Below are 18,836 nucleotides of genomic sequence, written 5' to 3'. Positions count from 1 at the left end.
ACCAGGTAGTTTTATGCTTTCTAGCTGATATCATATGACACTTGGATTTTCTGTTGCAGGTATTTTTCCACCTGCTTTCTTTTCAAAGTTCCTTCCATTATTTTTCCAGTGACATTTGTGTTGTCCCTTTGTTTGTCCTCATGTTTCCTTGTGTGATTTTTCTGAATTTTTGCTTCTCTGCCACTTCCTCTTCATGATTTCCAGTAGCTACCTGATGGTGTTTGTCTATCAGTGTAATTCATGTTTTTCCACTCCCACAGAATCAAGAGGTTCAGCTGAGTCTTTTGTATGTTTGTCCTTGAAAATTCCTGTTAACCAAGGGTCTCCGCTGCCTTGTGGAACATGATTGCAGGGGTATATATAAATAGAATGTAGGTAAAAATCATCATCTCATTTCTTCCATTCCCTCACAAAATTTCTTCCTCCCAAAGATGCTAGAAATAGACAAGTTGATTGTTGCTAAGATGCTGAGCAAGTAGTGTGCTTTACCAATCTAAAACTGGTCAAACCAGGTAAGTTCTAGAAGGAGGTTTAAATCTGAAGTCTGGCATACAGATGTGTTCACAAAGCACATGTCTAAGCCAACATTTATGTCCATTATTCAGAGAAAAAATAGGAAAGATGGAGTGAGTGCTATCACAGAGCTTGAACAGGAATAATGTCCCTGTGGGCTCCTCTCAGAAAACATTTTCCAGATCACTTCATTGTAAGACCAGTTAGTTCTTTACGGTAGAACAGTGTGGTGTTTGAGTGAAGACAGCATTTACTTGCAGATTTTTAAATAAAGTCTCCAAACTTTCTTCTCAAAGTATCAGTAACATCTAATGTCATGTAAGGTATAGAGTCTTGAATCTCTGCTGTGTGGTGGAGAAACAGGTCAGTGTGTAAATATCCTCCCTTCAGAGCAGCCACCAGTTCATCTGTAGATGCTCAGAGGAAGGTTCCAGGCACACCTTCTATCTCTGTTGTGCTCTTTCAGTCGCTTTGGAGGCTTTTTTACTAGTGTGAAATGGGGCCTCCTGTGACTGACTGGTTTTCACTCCTGCTTTCATACTTGTGGAGCAGTATCTCTACTCTCTGAGAAAGGTGAAGAAGGGAGTAAGCCAATTCACTCATCTGCGATTGCTAGTGACCAATTGCCACCTTGCTTCTCCTTACATGCCTACACTGTCATAAGTTTGGGATAAACAATATTTAGTTAAGCCAGTGACATTTTTAATATGCACTCAGGATAGATATTGTGAACCATCGTGGATTGAAACATTCATTTATCTCTTTAGAAATCCACAAATCTCATTTATTTTCAATAATCTATGCTCTATTTGATTTGTTTCAATCCTTGTCTTTCATGACAGCAAACATCAAATTTGAAACAGTTGATTTAAATTATAAAACACATTTAGTTCTTTATTACTTCTTTTAATTAGCATTCGATTTTTCCTCCCTTTGTGTATACAGTTGGATTCATGATATTAGTAGATTTCTTCTTTACAGTAATAAAAATATAGATTAGTAAAGGTATAAAAGTATTTAAAAACTAACAGGTTTTTTTTTAAAATGGGAACTATGTTTTAAAATATCAGCCATCTGCAAATGATATAAAATGGCAGCTCAGAATGGAACATTTATTTATGAACTTTTGAAATGTCTTCATAGCCTATGTTTTTGCTATGAGAAATGTAATTATTCTTAAATTGTGCTGATAACATCTATCAGTATATTTATACCTATTTAACATTAGTCTCCTGAGAATACTTGAGGAGCCTGTGAGATCATGCATAATGTGTTAGCTACCTATAGAAAACCAAGCTGAGTCAAATTCAAGACTGTTGGATCAAGTTTCTTCTTTGGTTTTGAAATATCATTGGTTTTTATATTTTTTTTAAATCTTACCATTTAGCATTTTAACTTTTATTTCCTTTTTTCTTTTATTTTTTGCACTAATATTTATTTACACAAGGAAAAACAATTGTAAAAAATCAGTAGCATGCTTGTAGTGCAAAGTGATGCTTGCTTGTTTTGGGTGGCTTAAGATACTTGGCCTGCCTCCTTGTGCCTCATAATGCTCATAAAGTACCTAGCAATCTGGTGGATGGCTGCTTATAAAAAGCATCTGTTTACATTCTTATTATTATTCACTGCTGGTGTCCATAATAAGAAGATGGCACCAGAATGATACTTTTTTTTTTTTTTTTTAATGAGGAAATGTGAATAGTAAAATTTATTCTGTGTACCTGTGGGAATTTATATAGTGCTAAAAATGAAATTGTCAAGCCATCTGCGCTGTTGAACGTTATGGTAAACCAAATGTAGCAATAGAAATGCTGCTGTAAAACCTGTACTACCAGTGCCACCATCATAACTTTCAACTGCACTTATCCCACTGCTTAACAGTTTTATTTTGAAAAATAGATTTACTATAGCATTAGATCATGGAGCAGAGAAATGACAGAAAATGTGGAAAATAGAGAATGAGAAAAAAAGAAGCATAATAGTAATTTAGGGATACTAGTAAGAAGACACTTGATTCTGGCTTGAAAGACCAAAATTAAGAGCAAGGGTGACCTGGAGAAAAAAAACTTTAGAATTAAATATTAAAATTTTAACTGGTTTCAATTGAATATAATTCCTAAAGGTTTTGAGAATTTGTCTCACCACTGTAAAGCTTACAATGATTATATGCTGTATCCCACACAGGTCTTGCACTACACACCTATCATAACTGCATATAATATGAACAAAAAACTTGGTTGCTGACAGCCCAGGAGCACAACTATTCAGCATTCTGATTCTACAAAGGAAGAATTACAGTTGCTAAAACCTGCATAATTGTTTGCAGTACTCAGTAGGTAGTTAAATAGTCTGAAGAATATCTGGAGTTAAATATTCAGTATTTTAAGTGAAACATAGCAATACAGATACCCTTTTTTTCCCAATATTTTTTTTTTAGAGTGTCAAAGACAGATGTTGAGAGACTTCAAGTAATTGCAGTCACAGTTCATCCTTCTCAATTGTTTCCCTACAGTGATGATATTTAACAAAGCATTATTGCAAAAAGTAAGACATTTTGACTTTTTTATCACTTGCTTCATTCTCAGCTTGTGACCTTACCATTCTGCTTGTTATTATATTAGATCTTACATACGGGAATAAAAGCAGAGAGATGAAACATTCTGAAGGTTGGCCAGACTTCATGAAACATGTGGTGCTTTATTCTCTGTGAGAATAACAAACCCACCAACCAGACCTTAAAAAACAACTTTGTAAAATAAATACAGTGGTGATTTCTCCCAAGGGCATAGGTTAGGACGCTGAACAAGCATTAGTTATCTATAAGAAGGATCAAACTATAACTATTCTAGTTTTGTAATATATTCTTTATTTCCATTATAATCACAATTAATGAAGTGTATTGACTATTTACTTTTGGAAGTGGAATGTGAGCCAAATGAAAGCATACTGACTTAAGCATTCATTTTTAATACATTTTAAGATACATAAATACAAGTTAGAAAAAAAAGGAGCTAATTCTCATCACAGTCAGGCATCTTTTGCACTGATTTTTAGCTTTAACTCCTAATATTTGGTTCTGAGTTTGAAAACTTCTAATTTTTTCTGACTATTTGGAAATGCTCTGATCAACAGTCACCCACTTTCCTCCAGCTGAGGGACAGAAAGTAAACAGAAAAAAAAAAAAAAACCAACCCAAAAGAACAAAATGAACAACAAACCACCTGAAAACACCTGAACCAAACAAAAAAACCACCAAAACTCAAAGTGTAAACTGTCAGCCAGACGGAACATTTGGATTTCTCATATACAGTCTTTTCCTTTAACAATCAACACAGTTGTAGCAGACTAAATATGTCTTCCAAAGCAAATGTTAAATACAATTCCTTCTAGTTAGAATCAATAGAAGTCTTGCCCACATATGTGAGTGCTCTCAATGCCCTACTGTCTCCATAATATACAGTTAAATTTACCTTTTCTCTATTTACCCAGAAAGAATTTTTTTCTTAGTAAGAAATTATGTGAAGAAGAATTTAGTTTCTTAAGTCTTGTGTTCCCACATCTACACTTTCCTTCTACTTCAGTATATCTCAATATGTAACAAATACCTGTGTCAGTGGTGCTGTCACTTATAACAGTGTGTACTCAACCATTGTTTATTTTGGCATGACCTGATCTTGTTAATAGCTAAATTTGACTCTTTGGGTATGGCTTATAATGATCTATTCCTAACAATTGCTGTTACTTTTATTCCTTGTGAGGCACAGAGAAAGGTAATGGCATTACATACATCACAGCATATGCCTCTCAATGCTGTGCAACAGCTGTCATTTTGAATGATCTTCTGAAACAGAAATGAGCTGGCTCCGTATCATTCACTGGATGCCATCTGTTGTTCACACCATAAGTACCAACTAGTAAGGTCCAAAACACATGACTTCTCTTATCGTTGCATTTGAAACTGCCATTGCCATCTGAAGCCTTCTGCATCTGGTCATGTGAATTGGCAAAAGGATAAACCACATCGGAGGAGGGACAGTGAATGACTGAAGATGCTCACCCCTGTCATGATCAAACCCTACAAGTGAATTCTGTAGGGAATCTCAGTAAAGGTAAATGTCAGGTTAGCACAGACCTTAATCCCAGGTCAACATAGACCTCAGCTTTCTATGACTGTTCTTCATAGATCTCTGTGTCTCTTTTATTTTCAGTACTTCAAATGGCTCTGTACATACTTATTCTCTGAACCCTTTCTTCCTTCAACTGGCAGGGGGGAGGAGATGGATCTGTTGAGCAAACTGTAGTGTCTGTGCTTGGAAGTGGGTGACAAGCAGCTGTAAAGAAGCTGATAAAAAATTTACTCTGGAAACCCAGCATGGGAGGGACTGAAACTATATCCCCTCTCCTAATTAAAAATGTGATAAAATGAAAACATGCTTTAAATCACTACAGTACAAACAGGGAGACTAAAAAAACCCTCCCTTTAAACAAACATTTAATACCACTGAGGGATAACTAAAATATAAAACCAACTGCAAAACAGCTCTCTGGATTTTCCCTCTTGGTGACTCTGGCATACACCTGATCCTAGATCTTTGGGGTAATATTACATTTACTTATAAAATATTTATACAGCACAGTGTCTTAACCTCCTAAGTCTGTGTAACAACCTGGCTAGCCTTACAGCTAAGTACAGTGGCTAATATGAACAGCCATGATTTTATCTCTTAGGATCTCTTTCCAGATGTGTTTGAGCAAAATATATTTTCCAACTTTTCTGCTTATATTTTAAATATCAACATCTTAAATAACAATGGATAGGCCAAAGTGCAGTATCCAATAGGTAAATTCAATATATACATTCATGGGTCTTCTCTAGACCTTCATGTGATGTAACTCAGAAGGGTCTACATGATATCAAAGAGTATCTTCTCCTTCAGTGTTATTTTTAATAAAAATAGTAATGCTTTTTGGAAACACAGATGAAGGTAGTGCTTTGAAGAGAAAATAAACACATGGTTCCTACACAATGGAGCATATAGTCTAGCTCAGAAAGAGTATCCTTGTGGCATATATGACATAATGCAAAGAGAAGACAGGCCTCAAAGCAAGCTCTTCAGATAAGTACTAAAATGCAAATTATGCTCCCTCTTCCCTATTTCTAGGGAGCATATGAGGATCTTTATTCCCTTTTTTCAGCCAGAGCTGTCTGTGTTTGAAAAAGAAGTCTCTATTGAAAAGACACAGGTGAGAAGTGTATTTTGAAGAAGAATTAGAAGAAAGCAAAAGAGTAAAAAGGAGAAGACAGTTGCAAGAATAGGACAGGAGGCACAGTATGTTGAGAAGACAGAGTCTGGAGGATAACACAGTTTGGGGGAAAGTGTTAGACTAAAGGCTTAATATGACATGATGAACGAGCTGAGATAATTGTGGAAGTGTTCAGTGAGGAAGAAGAGCTTGGCTAGGAAGGTAGAGTAAACTGAAGCTTGGAAACTGGACTTGTGGGCTGGTGAGGTATGATACCCAGTTACAAGAGAGAGCACAGGAAGCATCCTCCCCAAACAGAGGTACAGGGGGGCTGTACTACAAAACACTGGTGCAACTGCTGCTCCTGTAGACAAGCATACCCCTATATAGACATTAGTATATTTAGCCAGTAACTGCAACAGTAGGAGTTCAACCACTGAGCATTGCTGTCCAGGAGGCACTAGTTATGGCTAGTTAAGGAACCAAATAGTTATGGCTATTATTCATATTTAAGCCAGTTTAGGTAACCTGAGATTTGTCTGGACACTGTGCTAACACCAGTCAGAGTTGTACGACTACCTTGTATTATCAGCATGTAGTAGGTCAATTGGGTGGTTTTGAATGATTCGTCACCCACAACCGAACGTTAAATCTTACTGCCACTGGTACTAAAGACAACCCCCCATTAATTTCAGAAACACAAGTTTTTCACTTGTGGGACTTCAGAACCTCAGTTTGCTGTCTTTAGGCCACACTAAAGAAAATATGATTGAAAAAATATTTTAAATTCTATGGTAATTTCAGAAATAATCTGTACATCCTTCATAAGTAATTTAACTTCTTGAGGAGAAGGAGAATACAGGTAATAAAATTATATGGTCTTTGTGAGGATAGGAGTTTCCATTTTTTTATTTATTTATGTTTTCTTACCTCATTTGGTCTTAAAATTCACTCTTCTTTCCTCATGAAATGTAAATCTGCTGTGTAGTATTGCTGTAAATGTATTACATTATCAGCCACAGAGCCCTTTGAGATGACTTCATTTTCATTCTGGGTTTGATCCCTATATAGTTGATATCAAAATATTCTCTGGCCTTATTGAATGAAAGGTGCTTTAAAAATGCAAGGTATCTGTAAGGCATATTTAATTTTGCATTATCTGCAGTGATGGAACATTTTTCATCTCATTGTGTTTGGCAGAACCACTATAGCCCTTTGGGAGTCTCTCTTATTTCTTAGGAGTGTATTAATATTAATACTGACAGTACTGAAGACTAACACAAATATATGTATGTGTATATATATGCTTTTGTACAGGTAACAAGTTCTGGGTTTTCAAGGACACTACTCTCCAGCCAGGTTATCCTCATGATTTGGTAACACTTGGAAGCGGAATTCCTTCCCATGGCATTGATTCAGCTATTTGGTGGGAAGATGTTGGGAAAACCTACTTCTTCAAAGGAGATAGGTTGGTATAGGAATTCTGCAAGGAAGCGATTCGGTGCATATCAGCTAAGCATGCTAATCTTTTCCTCTATTTCTCAAAAGAAGAAGTCAAGCCACTTAAACAGGTCATTTCTGTGGATGAAATTAAGTCCTCCTGCATAAAGGGCTGTACTGTTTTCACATTTCTTATAACCTAAATTATATTTGTGTGAATATACTGAAATGAATCCAGTGGAACAGTTACATTTTAGAAGTCAACAGGCATGTCACAGTTGTGGCAAATTTAAACTTAAACATTCAAAGTAATGTGGTTATGTACACTCTTACCTGCTCCTTTTTAATCACATTTCTAAACCCTAGCGCATAAACAAGCAAGGCATGATCCAAAGCTTTTTAAGGTCAGTGAAAATGACTTCTCTGCTACTATTTAACAATGAGGTAAGAAAGGGAAATGGCAGCTAAACCAGGATGCTAGAGAACAATTGGAGCAGTTCCCTAGGAATTATTTTAAAATAAATCTTACAGTTCCCTTCAGAAGGGACACTTATTTTTATGATTAATAAAGAACAGAAAAGAACTCTAAAATCTGAGTTATTTTCCAGTCCTGGAAGAGACTTGCACTATTCACTTAGTGTCCCTGTGTCTTCATTTCCCTGTCTGTAAAAATAAGGGAAAGAATATGTGTCTGCTTTATAGAGATATCAGGAGAACTCATTAATTTGTGAAACCCATCAAGTTATCTGAATAATAGATTTTACAGGTATTCAGGGTGTTACTATGTTTGTTGATTGATGTATAGCTGTGCAAATTCTGAGTGCTCAGAGACAAATTATTCTTTATTAGTAATTGTAATGTTTGTATTAGTATTATTAAAAATATGATGACTGCTGTTGTTACTGTGTGGTCCTTAGGATTCTAAGACACTAATAGTATTCATGACTCACTTAAGAAATTAATGTAATGCACATCATAGAATATGTTTAACACACTACAACTGATCATTTTTTAGCAGTACTGTAATATTGCACTACAGTTTACCACAACCAATTTTATCGTTAAAGCTTTTTTTCTAGAAAAAAAATATAATTCTCCAACACTCATGATGAGAAAAGTAGATAACTAAGTAAAATTTTTGTGGTGTTTGAAAACTAGGTATCATTTCAAGCAATCAGTTTCCACAGTGAAGAATAAAGCCACCCAAATTATTTCCTTCCCATGGTTGAATAATTTTTTTTTTTAAAGTAGGTTCATTTTCAGATAATAATTTGCTACCTCCACACTCCTGGGAAAATATGTACAGTAGGAATCTTATGTGACCTGTATTTCCTTTAGACTTTATTCAGCAGTGTCCTTTTATATTTCCATGCACAGGCAGTTACTTATAGTCAAGACTTTCCTAAAACACTAGTGGTAGTAACAGAAGACAAACAGAAATATCACAGAAAACATCTGTTGACAGAGAAGTTGCTACTTAGAGCTAACAAACAAGCGCAATGAAACTCAGCAGGATATAAATGCAATACAGTATGTTAGAAGATCGAACAACACGAGCCTTGCAGAGATAATTGAGCTATTACAGGGTATTGATCACCAGTGGGAATAAACCCATATACCACTAAGTTTCTCAATGTGTATTGTTTATTTCACAATTTATTCTTAATGTAAAGTTAGAGTTGAATTCTCCTGCTAGTTGTAGCAGTATGTATAAGTCTAATATAGGGATGGATTTTTTCCTAAAGAAAGGGTAACATAAATGTGGCTTCTCGGTGGCAGGAGGAAGGAGTGAAAGGGAACCAAAAACTTTATGCCAGTGTCAAAATAATAAAGTATGTTCCTCTTTATGTAACTCAAGGACCTGCATACTTACCTTGTTTTGACAGTAAACTGTCTTTAAGGAGCTCCAGGGCAGAATCTAGACAGAGTTAAATGTCCCAGAACAGTGGTATACATACAAATATTAGAGCAATAGAATACAAAGCATCAAGTATCAGCTATAAAATGGGAAAAAAAAAAGAAAAAACAAAAAAAGAAAAAACAAACCAGTAAGATTTAAATGTCCTAATAGTAAATGGTATTGTAATACCCATGTGTCTAAAGCAGCTCATGTATGGATCATTATTATTAATATTTGAAATGATCCTTTTAAACACTAAAGACAATTCTTCCAAATAATTGTATGAAAGCTAAAGAGGGGAAAAACGATGACTACAGAAAACATTTTGCCCTGTCTCATTCCTCTCCTACCAGAATTGAATAGTGTAGGACAAGATGATAACAGGTTTGTGGCACTTCTTGACACATGGCCTTGTTTATGCCCCTGTCTGGTGTGACTCGTTTTTGTACATTTGGTATGCCAAGGAGAATCAGGGCTAGGCTTTTCCTTACCCTGTAGATGTGCTCATTATTCCAGCACAGATTGCCAAGATAGTATCACAATCAGTCCTTCCCTCATAGCATTTCTCTTCAATGCTGAAAAAACAACAGTTTGGGGACTTTTTAGTGTGCACTGGGTGTGTCCTCAAAGACTTGTTTTTTAATGACAACATATATTTTTGAAAGTCCTATAGGACTTTTCCATCATGCAGCCTAGTGCAAAACCACAGAGGTTAGTAAAAGGAGCTCGAAAAGGTTGGGAAAGAAAAAAGGAAAATGAATGGAAGTATGCAGGAAGGAAATAGCATTTGGGAAAGGGGGATAGAGGAAAAGGTAAGATGGTTGATAAAGAAATGGAGATTAGAAAATAGAATATTAAGCTCAGCAAAGAGTGAGAATAAAGAAATAGAACAGACAAATCTGAAAAGAGAAAATGCAAACTAAGGATGAAGAAATGCAGAGTCAGAAAATGAGCAAGAACTGGTTGCAATAGTATTGATGTCAGAGCTTTGTTTACTACTTCTACATGTTGTTTCTCTCTCTGTGTAAACTCTGAAAGATGTTACATTTCAAAATAAAGAGCACTGCTTTGTTGGCTGGTTACTGATGCATATGTGACTAGCTTAAGAAATGAGGCTATAAAAGTAATTTATGCAAAAAAAGAAAAATTAAATACAATTTTTTTAAATGTAACTTGCCAACTCTTAACCCACTTGAAATCTGCTACCTTTTAATTTCATTGAAAGTTTAAAGGCAGAGAAATGCCCTGCAGGGAGAAATACAAAGGAGTTTAGACCATTTTGTTTTTAAAAAAGATTAAGATGTGAATTGACTAGAGTGCCTAAGTACCTTCTGAGGGACAAAATATCATCCACTTAAGGACTCTTTAATATATCAGGAATGATCATAACAAGGATTTCTAAAAGGTGAAGTCAAATGAATTCAAATTAGAAAAAGGGTCAAGTTTTTAGCAGTGACCAGATTATCAATTCAAGTGATATATTCTCAGGCTCTTGAATGTCCTGAAATGGTGAGTGGCTGCCTTTTTACATAATTTTTCACATGAATAAAACTGATTTTGGAAAAAAAAAAAAAAATTCTCCAAGAAAACTATGCTCTAAATTGTTATCCTCTAAATTAGTGGAGCCAACCAAAATATGAAATGACCCACCCAACTATTGTATCAGGATACATAGAGATACTAGATGTACAGTATGTTAATTCTTAGAACCATCTTATATGAAGATATGCATAGCAATTTAGCCAACTGCATAAGGACAAAGCTATTATCAACATTACCTGTAAGTGTAAATAAAATCACAAATATAAATACTTTTTACATGTTCAGGTTGTATAGGATTTTCATGCTGACGCTTTTTAAATTGGAGAAGGGCTGTCTGGCAGAAAGGCACAAAAGCAGGTTGGATTTTGTATTACACTGTATTTAATGATAATGAAATGAAAAGCTACTGTAATGCATACATATAAGGAGTTAAATTAAGACTGCTGGGAGCATTTTAATCTGAATCTACTGTCATTTTCATGATTAAAATGTTACCTAAAACATTAATGTATCTTTTTTGTTGTACGTTGCATCTGTCTGTGTCACTGTGCAGAAGTTGTGGGCATCAGAATTGCTATGATTATAAGTGAGATGCATGCTGATTTAGTTGTCAAAGTGCAAAAACCTTTTATCTTCTTTCTGCTTACATGAAACAATTGTCCAGCCAGCAAATAGTATGGTCAAAGAAAAGAAGTCAAGTATTCCCATTTGTGGCTAATGAATGTAGCAAACATTAGAAGGAAAAAAATATGTAGTTACTCATCTGCTATCTTATAAATGCTTTTTTTCTTTTCTTTTTTTTTCTTGTTCTTTAAAAAAAAAAAAAATTAGGTACTGGAGGTACAGTGAAGAAATGAGATCCATGGATCCTGGTTATCCCAAACCAATCACAATTTGGAAAGGTATCCCAGAATCTCCTCAGGGAGCCTTTGTCCACAAAGAAAATGGTATGCAAACACATTCTGTTTTAAAGATTTACTAACACCCTTTATGTAAGATAGAGTAGTAGAGGGGTGATCGACTATTCAGGTTAAGTAGTGAAGGAATTCTTGATTTATGAACAGAGTATTTCCTGCTGTAGAACTTGCTGTTGTGAAAATGGCTCTTTGTTTGCATGTACAATTTAACACAATGGAGAAAAATCTTTCAAATTTAGCATTACAAACCTTAATTTCCATTCTTTCCCCCCTTGTGTCTTAATTCACTTAATTAGTTTTGTTCTCTGCTAAATTATAGTACCTCTTAAAACAGGCTTCCTAAACATAGTATATCTCTATTTGAATTGTCAAGATGTTGGCTGTTTAAACAGCTTAGAAGGTATTATTTTCATTCTGAACAACTAGAAAAGGGAAGCAAAATCTTTTTCTAGGCAGAAATATCCCTAGGAATCTATGTAAATCAAAGATGTTGTAAGCCCATGATGTAGAAACGCATATGACAGGGATGTTAGTATGAAATGCTATTACCTGTATCAAGATGCATCATCGCATACAGGAGCCTAGAATCTCAGCTGGCCACACCTCCAAATGAATGAGAGCAGCCAAAATCTCCTCCATGTTATGAGAATTCAGTGCTACCCAGGGGCTGCTGGCAGGCTGCCAACAGAGCCCTCAGCTGCACAGAATTTAGATCCCTTTGATGGGAATAAAAATATGCATTTGTTGTCATTTATCATTGTTGGAGAATTGTTGTATGGCATTTATGACATTTATTAGTAGGTTCTGAGTTTATTCTGTTTGCCTCACAGACAGCACATGTATATATTGCCCTATAATTTTAATTTCCTTTTAATAAGCAGATAAAAAAGATTTCTTTACTTGTATAAACCATTTCAGTCTCTTATTTCAACCTCTTGATTAAGTAATTTGTCATGGAAATGTTTGGTGGGGTTTTTTTCAGAAATATGTTTAATTGCTTCCTTGCTTTGTCTCTGTTTTATCCAGAAGCAGAAACCCTCTCTGGATTCTGGCCTTTTGGCTAGACTGGATTTTTTAGTGTTGTTTTTATTTGTTTTGTTTTGTTTTGTTTTGTTTTATTTTGTTTTTAACTGGAAAGTAGGTCAGTCAAGATGAGATTCTGCATACATCACACTCAATAACTAAGTGTTTGTAAATACACATGCCTGTGGAAATGGGCACAAATAGTATGTATGCACAAACATAATGGGTGTAACTTCTGCTTTCTTCCCTTCATTAATTTTTAAGCATATTTTTAAAGATTTACATCCAAAAGGAATTTAACATGTATGTATGGGTTTGGGTTTTTTTCTTACCTTGATTGCATTCCCCATAACAAGTTTTCTGTACTGAGCTCAGGTATATGTGTGTCTCATTACAAATGAAAATTATCTTACTGTAACATTCGGACCAGTGGGTTTGAAAATACTGCAGAGGCAGAGTACTCATTCTTAAGGCAGGAAACTCTTCATTACATCAAAGCCGCTTCTCTTTTTTAACCCAGTGGCTTTGATAGTCTGTCTGACTCTTTGAATGAGGAGGGTGGTAAAACATGACATGAGATCATGGAGGAGGGGAAGGGAAAGAAGGCATTCTTGGGCTTCTCAGGAAGCCGAAAAGGGCCCCAGGGCAGAAAGAGGGTCTGAAAATGACACCATAAAGTTCCGGAGAAGACCACTAAGACATTTTCCCTGAAATCAGGAAAACAGACATCTTAAGAAACAGTTCAAAACTCAGCTGTTTTTTGTATGAGGAGAGAAAGAAACAAAAGCAGATAAAAATAAGACGTACCGCAGCTTAGCTGGAAAGAAGTTGATTTCGTTTTGCCTGAAACCGTTTTCCTTTCTTTGGGCAGAAGCACAGTCGACAAGGAAGTTTTACTATATGGCTTCATAAGGGAACATCTGAAAGCATGTTTTCCAGTTAATCCATTTCATTTTAAATACTACTTTTTTCTTTCCCTTGTCTTTCTATTGTGTTAACCATGGAAATGAACACCTGCAATAAGTCTGATCATAAAGGGGGTTCCTTTCACTTTCCACAAAAATGTTGGGTAATCTTGCAGTAAGAGGCTTGGGAAAGATGATAAAAACAATTTCTTACTGTAGTCAGCATCCTGACTTGGTGTCCTAGAAGATTGGTAAGGTACAGGTAACATCTTTGAAACTCTCCCTGCTACTTCCCATATTGAGATTTGGTTTCTAACACCGTGGCAGGAACTTGTAGGAGGAGGTGAAGAAGAAATTTCCTTTCTGTTGCTCCATGGAATCTGAGATCACACAAAGTTCTCCAGATTGGAGAAGTCTTTCTTTCTGCCTTCAGAGCAGCATAGAAAATCTCACCTCCCAGCTAGGAATTCTGCTAAAGTGGATGGTGGGGCAATATCTAAAGAGAAAAAGTAGAAAAGGTAGTCTACTTCATTAGGCCATTGTGATTTTATTGCGATGCGTGCTTACTACCGCTCCCAATCTGAGTTTCTATTTGACATGTTAGTGACTGCTAAGCCCTTCCATGCTGTTTGGCTCAGGCATTGAGCTCACTGCTCCCAGCAGCTAGCAACTGGAAAATTGTAAGGAGCAGCTCCCAAAGCAGGCTCAACAAGTCAAGCAGATTAGATGAAATCACTTTCAACAGTTGTATGAGGTCACTTGTTCTGCTATGAAAAGCAGTAAAACTACTCAGTCTCTTAGAACTACCCTTTTCTCCTGGTAACTTCCATCCTTCAGCTGTTACTGTTTTCCTGCTTCCTGCCTCAGCAAAATGGCAGAAAAGTTTAAACTACCTTCAGAGTTTTCCAGTGGAAAATATGTTCCAATTGAATTTTTACTGGTTCTATAGGGGCTGGTGACTCCTTTGCCTCTTTGATTTTAACAGTTTTAATCTGATATTTCAATGTACAATAACAACAATAAATACTAACTAATGTCAGTATTCTGACTTATATGTACCGCTGGTGTATACGTGTATGTATTCTGTATATATGTAAGAATATAGATTTAGAGATGTCATATCTGTATATGGTCTCCGTATATGTTTTAGAGTACTGATAGAGAGAATATATCAAATTCTCACACTTGAAATATTTATCCAGGGCCGGTATGTACAGTGCTTGCTTACATACACGTTGTATATGAAATGCCAATAGTGTAACCTGTGGCTCAAAATACTGAAATTTTGCATTTGGTATTATTTTTTTGTTTAAACTACAGATTGCTTTAAGGAACTTTATATATGTTAAAATTTTAAAACTTCATCATATTTTAAGAATTCGAGTCCTTTTCTTTGTTTTGTTCCAATCAAAATAGAAGGCGTTTTGTGAACAAGCCTGCTAACTACTGTTTTGATATAGCGCAGTGCTTTTCATGTCTTTTTTTTCTTTTTAAGCAGTATTATACCTTTCTATGGATACACTAACACATTCTCAGATAATAAAACTGCAAGGGATAAAGGAAAGGAAAAATAGTACCTTTTCAGTGGCTAGGAAGGGCATTAAAATTACATAAATAGCTATGTAGAAGTATGTTCAAATATTCTAAATATTCTGAAAAGTGGCAGTAGATGATGAAGATTTTTTACAGTTTGAGCTACAAAATATACTATCAAGTAATTTTTTTTAGAATTGAAAGAAACTAACTGCTGTTTGAATAGGTGATTACTAGTCTTATCTCCAGATGGCCCAGTTACTACTTTTTTCAGGAAGCATTGTTAAAATGACAAATAGTGCCCAATGTATCTTAGTATTCTTAGTGTCCTTTAGTACTACAGGAAATAAGCTGAGGTCTATAAAGTGAAGATAAAGAAAAATCCAACTGTTTGCGTTCAGTTTATAAACAGTACAAGGAAATTCACCCATCCTGAAGGTTTGTTTCTTGCCAGATCAATGCCATTTTTTAGCTGGGACAATAAAGTAATGTAGATTTTTGGCAAGGTGTCAAGTTTGTTTTGTTTTGTTTTGTTTTTCCAATTAGGTATGTTTAGTAATAACATTAGATTGTGTCTGAATGATCAAATACCAGCTCTTTGCAGAAAACTTGAATCTGATTACACCTATTTTCTCTTGGCAAAGCTGCTGTTATTTCATCCAGTTTCCTTCTTCTGAACTACAGCAGCAGGCTATATGACATCAAAGAGGGTCGGTTGTCATTTTTGGCTAGCATAGCATTGCAATTTGTTTCAGTAGACTTCCCATCCTGAAGAGGTGGTGATGCTTTAAAGTCCCAGCTCTGAGGATTCCAACTCGGGTTGGGTTTTCAGCGAATGAACAAATCAGCTGGACCCTGGTCTGTCAAAGATCATACTCTCTGGAATTCCTTTATTTTTTTTGTAGTAATGGAAGAAATCCCAGTTTATTGAATTAAAGAAAACCACCCCGATGTTAGATTTTCTAGAGACAGTAAATAAATGACATTTGTAAAGAGGATTTGAAAGGCCTATAACTGATGTCGGTTCCTTACACCTTTTAAAATTTTTAATTACAAAATAATTTGATACCGGGAGTTTCAGTCATGGTGTGTTGATGACAAGATTCGCTCTGATATGACCATGAATAATTGCAACTTTCTTCCTCAGGCTTCACATATTTCTACAAAGGAAAAGAGTACTGGAAATTCAATAACCAGATGCTCAGGGTGGAACCTGGCTATCCCAGATCCATCCTCAAGGATTTTATGGGTTGTGATGGACCAACAGATCGAGATAAAGACCGACACAGCCCTCAAGATGATGTTGACATTGTCATCAAACTGGACAACACAGCCAGCACTGTGAAAGCCATAGCCATCGTCATTCCCTGCATCCTGGCCTTGTGCCTCCTTGTCTTGGTTTACACTGTGTTCCAGTTCAAAAGGAAAGGAACACCCCGCCACATACTGTACTGCAAACGCTCTATGCAAGAGTGGGTGTGATGTAGGGTTTTGGTTTTTTTTCTTTCCCTCCCAGGAGTTTGTGGTAACTTGAGATTCAACGCAAGAGCTGTTATGCAGTTTCCTAGCTAGGAGCGGGCATCTGTCAGTCTGAAACAAAGCTGATCTTTAAAACCCAGGGGGTTGCCTGTCCTGCGCATGAGTGGCGATTTGCTCAGCTGGGAAGCTTCCATGATACACAGTATCTGCTGTTTCTTCAGTCCTTTGTCTGTCTTTGTCATTCAATTCTAGGCCTTTCCTCTGCACGCTCAATGCCCTATAAACTATCAGGATTAACTAACCAAGAGGAAAAGAATAAAAATCTCCAGTGTTTCTACATTTTTCCAGTGAGGCCTGTTCCCCTTTGAAAAATTTTTTGCTGAAAGTAAATTTTTTTAGAGAAACACAACAACACACAATGGAACTTTCAGGAAAGCGAGAAGACCCAAAACAGCTTTGTCTCCAAAGAGGATTGCTTTCTGTCTGCTACGGATAAAGTCTTATACTCCTACTTCCAGTTTTGTCAGGTGGGAGACTCGGATGACACGCAGGACTTCAGACTGTTCGGACAGCCATTTTCCAACAAACAAGGGGCCAAAATATCTGCAATATAGTAACAGCCTTAATAATACATTCATTTTGTGTTTTTTACAGCTGCTCTGGGCTATGTCCTCAATGTTTTAAACTCATTTATATATATTCAAGCAGAACCTTTTTATTGGTTTGTTTGACTTTTGGTTCGTTTTCCTGCATAATCTTTCCCAAGCTGTACCAAGCCAACTGCCCCAGGCCTTTCATAGGTCTGTCAAGAGCACTCATTCCAAAACATGGTAAAAAGCAGTGTGTCTCTGAAGTGGATTTCAATGAACTAAAGTGACAGTCATGCTGTAGAGAAACTTGACGCTGGTATTACATTCGTAGTGTAACCCTTTGAGAACTATTACATCCGTTTTCAGAGTCTGGTGGATGTTAATCTTGGTTGTCATTACATTATAGGATTGTGTTTGGGTAATACAGGTTTTAAAAGAAAATCAATTTTTCAAAACAGATTTCCTGTGACTGCAAGTGAGTGTTTTTAATTATTTGCATTACTGATAGAAAAGTGTTTGTAACATAAATAGAAAGCAAAATATATTTACCAGCTACTTTCTGGTTAAAGGAACCAACCCTATTTTAATAACTTCTGCCACTTACCAAGAATTTTTCTGAACTGATGACAATTTTATAGCTTAGACTCTTATCTTAAGCATCTTGAACTTCTCTTTTAAACTACGTTGCATGATAATTCAGTTTGCCTCTGCAGAGGTAGAGCTACAGTCTCAAAGGAGAGCTAAAATGATGACTCTGATATTGCATGAGAATCCTCTGGTGTGTTACCCCTTTGCATGTTCACCATAGTTCTCAAAGGGTTAGTCAAATTTCCGGCCTTCAGCCGAACGTGGTATCACTGACAGAGCCAAGGGACCACCAAAGCATTTTGTCATTCTGTGTAATTTGTGCTAACAGCAGTATTGTCATTTTCATGTGACCTGCAGAGCAGGTTTGTATCAATATTTTTTTCCTAGAGAAAAGTCAGCAACTGACAGACCTCTTTATTGATTTTAGGAGCTGCTTCTTGCAGTGATAGGCTTTACAGTCACTGGGCTGTGAACATATTAAAGATGGTCAGAATGATGCACCCCAAAAGTCAGACACCTGGTTTTTTATGAAAGCCAGGATTTGAGGGGAGTAGCTTTTGCAACAATGAACAGCTTGCCTTGAACTTGATTATTGACCTGTTGACTGTCATTACCAAGTTAAACATTGTCTTCTGTGAACAGCTTCACTGTCTGAATTTCCTTAAAGTGTACTGTCCTATGTCTTTGATCTTTGACCTTTAACTTGCAAACTGGCACAAACTGAAGGGAATCTGGTGTTGCAAATGAACTAAGACGAGCTTTATTTCTTAAAAGGCCAGGTATACATTACCCAAAATTTGAAGAAAACGTTGAAGTGTTTTCATAGAAAAGAACTGACATAAACTAAAATATTTATGATAGATCTGTAGAAGGGTATTTTGCTATGTATACATGCACACTCTAAAAATGAACTACAGTAGCAGTTAATTTTTATTTAACTTGAATACAATTTTCAGTATAAAAATATCATTTCTACAAATAGCTAGTTATTAATGAAAAGGTTAGAGGAAAGTATTAAAATACTTGAAATGGCCAGTATTGGCTTTTACATAAAATGAGACTTTTATACTACATTCAACCAATTTCTTACTGGTTTCTTAATCCACAAAACTGGATCAATTTTAGAGAGTGTAGGTATATATACATATATATTATGGTTATT

At 35.9% G+C, this 18,836-nt stretch overlaps 1 protein-coding gene across 3 annotated transcripts in view; it reads left to right on the top strand.

Moving 5' to 3' along the window:
• Positions 1-18,394, top strand: part of MMP16 (matrix metallopeptidase 16) — a 181,037-nt gene extending 162,643 nt beyond the window's left edge. For all 3 annotated transcript variants that reach the window (XM_049819192.1, XM_049819181.1, XM_049819203.1), the window contains 3 exons: positions 7,075-7,225; positions 11,471-11,586; positions 16,165-18,394. In XM_049819192.1, the coding sequence (XP_049675149.1) occupies positions 7,075-7,225; positions 11,471-11,586; positions 16,165-16,499 (602 nt within the window). In that variant the 3' untranslated portion in view covers positions 16,500-18,394. The remainder of the gene's footprint in view (positions 1-7,074; positions 7,226-11,470; positions 11,587-16,164) is intronic.
• Positions 18,395-18,836: the final 442 nt, after the last annotated feature.

The sequence above is a fragment of the Accipiter gentilis genome, chromosome 2, assembly GCF_929443795.1.
Source record: "Accipiter gentilis chromosome 2, bAccGen1.1, whole genome shotgun sequence".
In the NCBI taxonomy this organism is placed as follows: Eukaryota; Metazoa; Chordata; class Aves; order Accipitriformes; family Accipitridae; genus Astur; species Astur gentilis.
The sequence above is the reverse complement of the archived record's forward strand: the minus strand, read 5'-3'. Positions and strand labels throughout refer to the sequence as shown.